At 46.6% G+C, this 8,073-nt stretch overlaps 1 protein-coding gene across 15 annotated transcripts in view; it reads left to right on the top strand.

Moving 5' to 3' along the window:
• CACNA1C (calcium voltage-gated channel subunit alpha1 C) overlaps positions 1-7,145 on the top strand; it is a 474,784-nt gene extending 467,639 nt beyond the window's left edge. For 14 of the 15 annotated variants that reach the window (XM_042837670.1, XM_042837684.1, XM_042837669.1 and 11 more), the window contains one exon: positions 122-7,145. In XM_042837670.1, coding sequence (XP_042693604.1) covers positions 122-418 — 297 coding nt within the window. In that variant the 3' untranslated portion in view covers positions 419-7,145. The remainder of the gene's footprint in view (positions 1-121) is intronic. The other variant, XM_042837682.1, reaches the window with a different exon arrangement.
• Positions 7,146-8,073: the final 928 nt, after the last annotated feature.

The following is an 8,073-nucleotide window of genomic DNA, read 5'->3' on the forward strand; positions in this document are numbered from 1 at the left end:
GGAGGAGAGGGGCCACCATGGCCAGCATGGCTACAGGAAGACGCGGCAGGGGTGCAGTAGGGCTGGCAAATCAACGTGCTAATGTCTGCTTTTGTCTCTGGTTCCCTGCCTCCTCCTGAAGGTATTGATTTCGGAAGGACTGATGCAGTTTGCTCAAGATCCAAAGTTCATTGAGGTCACGACCCAGGAACTCGCTGATGCTTGCGACATGACGATAGAAGAGATGGAAAACGCAGCAGACAACATTCTCAATGGTAACAGCAAGCAGAGCCCCAATGGCAACCTGTTGCCTTTTGTTAACTGCAGGGACGCAGGGCAGGACAGTGCAGGCGAGGAAGAGGAAGAGGTGCAGAACCCGGATTGTAGAAAAAGTCAGGAGGAGCTGAAGGACAGCAGGATTTATATCAGCAGCCTGTAGTTGCCAGGGCTGGAAGCAATGCTGGTTTTTTATTTGTTTCAATGTTCCTAATGGGTTTGTTTCAGAAGTGCCTCACTGTTCTCGTGACCTGGAGTAACCGGAACAGCGTTCTTCATTCATTTCTGTTGGGACGAGTCGCAGAGTTGGGTGGTGGCAGAGAGCTTGTCAGGAGCGGATAGGACCCCGGCACGCGGCCGCCTGGAAAGAGCGCGGCGCCCAGGAGGAGAGCCAGCTCCCTCTTTTTCCAGTCCCTGCACAAGGCACGACGACTGCCTCCCAAGGGCGGCCCAGCCAAACGCGCCTAGCCTCCAGCGGGCATCCTTCAACTTTGCTTGTAAAAATCATTTTGCACATGTTCTGTCCGAGCCTCACCACCCCCAGCCACCCCGGCCCCGCCGCCCGGGCCCGGAGGACGCAGCACCGCCAAAAGGGGAGCGCGGGGACTGCAGTGGCTCCTGCTGTTGGCCAATCAGAGCTCGAGGGTTGCTCACCAGCCAACCCGAGTGCGGGCACGCCACCTGCCGACCAATTGGAGCTCAGACAGCCGGCCCCGCCAGCCAGTGGGAGAGTGGGGAGTGGCCAGGCACGGGTCTCTCCTTGTCCCGCAGTTCGGTGTTTCCTTGAGAGCATGTTGCGGTTTTTATTTTGACTATTTTATTTTTATTATAATTTTTCAGAGGGAGAAGGGAGTGTTTACAAGGTTCTGTAACCACCGACCTTTTTGTTTGGGTTTATTTTCACCTTTGCAGATGTTACGTTGGTTTGACCATTGTTGTATTATTTAAGCCAGGTTCTTTTCTCCATTGGCGTTTGGTAGAAGCATAACGCTGTAGGCGAGTTTTACCGATCACTATGTACACCGAGACTCTGTCATTTGATTTGCAAGCGAGCAGAACCTCCTTTTTTTGTTGTTGTGTTATCATATAATGGCAGTGGGCAGCGCGCTTGGCACAGCCCCACACGTCCCAGGGACCAATGGGGCCGTTGGGATGCAGTGCCAAAGCTAGCACCTGCTGTCGGGAGGGGAATCAGTAACTCTTTGCATCTTCTGTTCCACAAGATATGCAAAAACAATGCAATAATATTAATTTTAAAATACAATCGTGAGTCGTGTTGGCATTAAAACTGTATAGAAAAAAAAAAAAAAAACTAATGGGGTGGGGGGACAACCAAGCAGAAGGCGTTACGCTTCAATATATTCCGTGTGATGTTTTATTGCATTGATGATGTTTCTGTTGAAGAAACCGTTATACTTGAATTCAGGTCAGTTTCGGTATTTTTCAAATATTTTTTTAAAAGGAATTGCAATTGTGCCAAGCAAATATATCAAATCGAATTAAGTTTGTTTAAGAAGAAAAAAAAGAAAAACAGAAAAAAACAGTCACTTCTTGTATATTTTGCTGCATGTCAAGTGAATCATTTCGTATTTGGAATGTGCCAAGCTTTACCTTTGAACTTTTAAGTGCTTTTCTACGTGTGGTCGGGGACAGGGGTACTATTTTTTTTCCATTTTTAATTTGTACAATGAACAAAGTGTACCTGGTGTAAGTGACTATTCTGCAATCCACTGACGGGTCAAACGTTACTGATTTTGCATATCTTGTGTTCATTACCCTTCCTCCTCAGCTCTTTAAACATGCACGATGACTTTGTTGGTAGAGTACCTTTCTTCCCGAGGCCGGGATGTTTTTTCAGGCTTTGTTCTCTTTCCTTTTGCTCAGCCTCTCCGAAGGTCTCTTCCCACGAGAGGGTGGTGAGATCCCCAAGCCCATGTGAAAGATCCATCCTATTTCTTCAGCTGGCACCAGCAATTCAGGGAGGGAGAAAGCACCTGCTTGCAGACTGAGGTTAGATAGTTCATCCTGATCATTGTAACAGGATCTTGGAATAAGCAAATGCAAATGGCAGAATCGTTTGCAAAATAAATGTGCCTAATTCTGGACTGAAAGCACTGGGTGAGGGACAGAGCTCTGGATTGTTGCTTAGGAAAATTGCTGTGGTCTGGTCATGACACGGATGTTTGGTGACTTTTGTGTGTTTCCGTGCACATTCCCAGACCTTAGCATATGGGTCATGCTCCAAGTCACAAAACATCCGATGGCGCAGCATGTCCCAGCCATATTTCCCTGCTGCTGAGTGTGAACCTCTCCTGATTCACCCCACGATGGTACATGGCCTTAACCTGTGGCAGAGGCTGAAAAACCAGGGAGATATTATTAGATTTTATGTGTCTGATTTCTGTCTAGACTGCTGCTGGTTTTCTCCCTTTTCAAGATGTTTCATAAATTTGCAGATGAGTGCTCAGAGGTGTGATCTGACTCAGAGCTAAACTTTCATTCCAGTCTTGAGCTTCACAGATGTTTGAGTACATCATTTATTACGTATTTTTGTAATGCCCTTGGGTTTACTTCTTGACTCTGCTGGGGCCATTAAGCAGAAATAGTGGAAGATATTTTTGAAAGTGCACTTTTTCCTTGTTATTTTGAACTGGCCAGTAGCAGCTCAAGATGCCTTGCCAACAAATTCTTTTAAACTGGGGAAATGTGAACCCACTTAAGCAACCATCTGGCATCAGAGTCCCAATCCAAGTCTTTGGAGAAAGCAACCACCTGAAGTCTGTCAGCCTCATTTTTCCATCCCTCTCGTCTGTACCAAGATTGGCATGTGAGCAGTTCTCCCCTTGTGAGTTTGTTGTTGGTAGCTCTGCAGCGCTCGAAAGCTACTTGAAAGGAAATAATGCTATGCTGGCTGTTTTCTGAAAACGAAAGCAGCAAAGGGGCTCCCTATCTCATTTTCCTCCACTAGAAAGTCCCCCTGGCCCTCCCAGTAAGAGACAGAGGTGCTCCTTGCTCCTGATTAACAAAGTACTGGCCTAGACCAGCGGAGGCAAGAGGCATTATGGATGTCTGCCAGCACTTGTCATCTTTTAGGACTTTTCCTGAAGGGAAGGAGAAAAATGGAAAGGACTGTGCCTTGCACATTGCTGGTGAAGCTGTGGCTCCCCCATGGGTCAAAGCCGACAATAGCCAGGAAATACCCGCAGCCTACTGGAAAATGGCTTAGCTCCTGCAGAGAAGTGCATGGCTAGCAGAGCATGCAGATGCCTTGTGCTGTCTGAGGGGCAGGTGTTCAATATAGGCATTGCTGGTGCCAGCTGTGCAATTTTCTCTTTCTGGAGAGGGTGGCTTTTTTTTGTTTCTTTTTATTTGAGGTACACGCAATGTGCACATTGTGACAGGTCTGAGCAAAGAGCTACTGTGCTCCTTCAGGTGGGGTGGAGTCTGGGGGTGATGGAAGTGGGGCAGGCAAAGTACATGGGAGTCCTTTCTCTCCCAGTGTGTGGGAGTAGATGGTGGGTACAGTCACTGTGCTGTGGATGGAAGCCATGGAGGAACCAATGGCCAAGGAGTGGCATGGAAGGAAGGAAAGAAAGGGGAAAACAATCTGCTGTTTGGCACTAAGCATCTCTGACTTGCAGAAGTACACTGCAGACTAAAGACATTTCTTACAAACAACAAACCTCATCCCTTTACCATTCCTGCTCATTACTCTGGGCAGTACTGATCCAGCCACACCGGGTGCATTTCTTTTTTCTTCCTTATTCTGTGTGGCTGATGTGACAGGGAAGCAAGCGGAACTCGTGGTCCAGAGCTGGAGTTTCACCATCCACAGACCTTTTTTGCATCACCTGTATCTTCAGCTGGACATACGGATGATGACGGCGTGGATGCTGCTGCTACTGCAGGGTCCAGCCTGGTTTGTTACCCTGCCCATTTCACCCAGCACGGAAGGACAGCCGGACAACCAGAGAGGTGCCATGTACAGAACCGCATCTATTTCTGCTTTGTTTTCTGACTCAGAACCCTGCCCCCAGTGACTATGACAACGATGATGAAAACAACAACAACAAAAAAAGGGCAAATGCATTTTTTACATTTCTTGATAATTTCCAAAGCAATGTATCATTGCTTTCTTTAGACTGACGCCAATATAACAGTTGTATGGGTCTCAGCCAGGCTCCTGTGTCTTTTCTGCCTGATAGTTTCAGATTGCTGTATGAAATGTATGCGCGTTTGCACACAGACACAATCGCACAAGGTGACAGCACCACGAGCCCGTGGGGTTGCGGACTTGTGTTGAAGGTGAAGCTGGAGGCCTTGCTTCATACGTCTAGGTGAGAAACCCCAACCCATGGGCCCAGAAAGCTGAAGTGGGGAATCCCCACTGAGTCAGAACTGAGCATCCTATGGTATGGGCCAGTTGAGACTGTCCCAGGATAGGGTGGGAAGAGGAACAGTGAGCGGGAAACAAAGTAAATAGAATCCATTCAGAGGCTTCCGGCAGTGGTGAGATTTTGTAAGTTCCAATAATTAATTTGTAGTATGTACTAAAAATACATATATTCCCGGCCATCAGAAGCCCTGTTCCCATCTTGCTAACACAAGGACAGAGTTCACTAGTGGTCAGGGAGGTTTTACTAATGTAAAAGATGTGGAAAACAGAACTGAGCCTAGAAAGAACTTAATAATATTTTTCCTACATTTCTTCTCCAAAGATTAAGAAATGCAGATTTCAATAGCTGCATAGGATTTCTTTTCTCATCTTTTGAATGTTGCAAAGATATTAAAGTCTCATTCTGGGTTAGAAAGCCCAGGGATCCAAAAGGTTTCCAATGGGGATCTCAGTCTGTGGAGCTTTGCTCTCTCTTGCTTTGTTTCTGGACAGCTGAATTGTGGCCTTGCTGCTCCAGTGCCTGAGAAGGTATGGCTGAAGGCAGAAACACAGCGAAAAGAAATCCTGTACTGAAAACAGACCAAGCTATAACTGCTATCAGAGCAGTAGCATCACACTGGAGTGGAAAAATCCTTTTCTGAAGAGAAATTTAGTGTTCTAGTTCAATCTTCCATCTTTCCCCCACCCTATGCAGGGAACGTGACTTAACTGTTAACACATGATTTTAAAACAGGCCTTTAAGGGCACAGACCTTGATTGAGCTGCCAAAATGTGTGTATCCTCTGCTATCTGAGAAACCCTGCAGTATTCTGCCCAGCCTGCAACAGAAGAAGTTCCAGGAGGGCAAAACATTTCCCCTTGACTGGTGCCATGTCTGCCAGCCCCATGTGTGCTGTGTGGGCCTCAGGCGGCAGGGGACAGTTAGGCAACTTAACCAAGTCCCTTTCTGAAGGGCTAACCAAGCCGAGCAGCACCAACGGCTGAAGTAAGGAGGAAATCTTCTTTAGCATTACCAAGGGCTTAGCAAGGCATGACTGGGAGCCCATCTCCATGCTCCCATGCTGTTCTCCCACCCCACGCCATGCGGCCAAGCCCTGCTCCTATGGCCTGGAGCCCTGGCACCCTGCCCAGCCCTCACCTAGCACAGGCCTAGTGCCTGCACCCCAGGCCCTCGGAGTAGCAGCAAGAGCAGGCATGGTCCCACCACACAGTGCATTTTTTTTTTCTGACAGCGTTCAAATAACCCCTTTCCAAAGCATTTTCCTATTCAAGACAGACCCATGGGCTCAGACACCATTCATTAGCCTCATCATTCTGAGGATAAAATACCTGTTTTTCTGTTTCGTTTTGCATTTTGTCCAGTCAGGCAAAATGCAAACTCTTCCTCAAAAAGGCTGTAATGCCTTTTATTTTCTTATTTTTTTCTAATAGTTTAAGCATCCTAAGCCAGTCCACTCCCATCCTAAGCAGGTAGACTGGTAACCAATACTACCTAAATATCATCAACTTCACGACTGCTCATTGGAGTGATTGGTTCAGGATTATTCAGTCTTGACAATTTGAATGTGGGAAGATTTCAGAGGAGGAGGAGTCAGATTGTAAATATCTCTTTGACAACACTGCTGCATCACACACAAAAACGGGGAGATACTTTTAAAACTGCCTTAAAAATCAATTCCGAATGACGGAGTCTCCCTCCAAACAATTGCCACTTGGTAGACCAAGGGATAAGTCGCTTTGGGTAAATTCTAGCAAGAAGTGGTTGGAATCTGGTCCAGTTTGGGAAGTGTAAATGTAATTTAGGAGCTGATCTCTCTCTCAGTCTGACTTCATATCCACACTAACGACTGAGCACTGCAGGATCAAAACTCCTTAAGGCATGGGGTTGCTGTACCTGGCCTGTATCTGTATGGCGCGGTCTGGCCTGGCAAGGTACTGCATACCTGTGTTTCCCGGTGACTTCAGGGAAGATGGGGTTTCCTCAGCACCTCTTCAGTTCAGGCCCTGGAGCAACATTTCCTGCTCTGATCATCAGCTATAACTGTTGATAAATATAAGTGTTTTGCCTTCATTTGAATTGCCCAGAGCTGTAAAATGACCTCTCTCAAGTATAAACCAGTCAGTCACCTCCTCTCCCACTCTTCCCTGTGCTCTCTGCCCACCCCAGCCCTCCTCTCACCTCCGCCCAAGTCCTTTCCTCTCTCAAGTCTTTACCTCCTTCCACAATTTTATATCTAGTTTTCATGAAGCCACAGAAATGCTTTTGTAAATAATGCTGTACAGTTTGTAACCATCATGTAAGCCTGTCATCAGTGCCAGAGTCCGTCTTGCCCTCTCGCACGTTTTAAAGTCAACAGAGAAAAGTTAGAGTGAATGGCCTGCAAGCGAGCTATAGGGTCATCTCTGTGTGGGACAAATGTATATTCCTGTAAGATTGCATTTTTATCTAAGGAATGATGTTATTTTAAAATTGCTAATAAATTTCTAAACAATGTCCAGATTTGTTTAATATCGTAAATGTTACAAGAACTGCTTTGACATTGCTCCCTTTGCTCAGCAGTGGCTGCAAACTACGAGGGCATCCTGCAGCCCCTTATTTCCCACTGGCAGTCCCCTCTAGGTTTGTGGAGTCTCTCATGTGCATAAGGGGCTGCAGAACAGCATGGGATAGTAACAGGCTGTCCTGTTAAACGTTAACTTAGAAAACCCTGTCACTTGTGTACTGTTATCATACAGAAATGCTACCTTGTAATGATGCCCAAGGTATGACTCACTCATAACCAAATAGTTACCATTTTCTCCACAGGATTCTCTTTTATTAAGTGTATGCATCAAAAGAGGAATGCCTGCAGCCTAAACACCGTGTAATTAGTCTCTACGTAAGCCATGAAGCTAATGGGACGATAATAAGTAACGCATTACACATTTACTTTTCAATCAAACAAATTTGTTCTAACAACACAGTTATCAAGCCATTATGTTGTAATGCCAGCTGAGTGCTGCACAGAGTGCCACAAAGTGCTTAGCCAAAATATGTTGGCGTAAGATCAAGCGCAAGAAAAAAGCATGCTTTTTTTATTTTATTATGTGTATATTTACATTCCCCAACTTGCACACAAAGGCCGGAAGCTCAAGGTTTGTTGTTAGGTAGTGGTGTCACACACCGGTTGGAGCCAGGAGGTGATCTCAAGCCATGGATGCCACCACCAGCATGAAGAGCTGGAGGACAGGACAGGACCACCAGAGCTCCCATGCCTCCAGGCTCAGGCTTTTGAGCAGTCTTTTGTCACTACAAGCCCAAGGATGCACCATGCCCTTGGGTTGATGGTTGGACTGGATGATCTTAGTGGCCTCTTCCAACCTTAATGATTCTGTGATTCTATGCCCTCGGCGGTTGGTGGAGCAAGGCGTGCAGCTCCTCT

The sequence above is a fragment of the Centrocercus urophasianus genome, unplaced genomic scaffold (assembly GCF_019232065.1).
Source record: "Centrocercus urophasianus isolate 14NV4802_14NV808 unplaced genomic scaffold, USGS_Curo_1.0 seq_73, whole genome shotgun sequence".
Classification (NCBI taxonomy): Eukaryota; Metazoa; Chordata; class Aves; order Galliformes; family Phasianidae; genus Centrocercus; species Centrocercus urophasianus.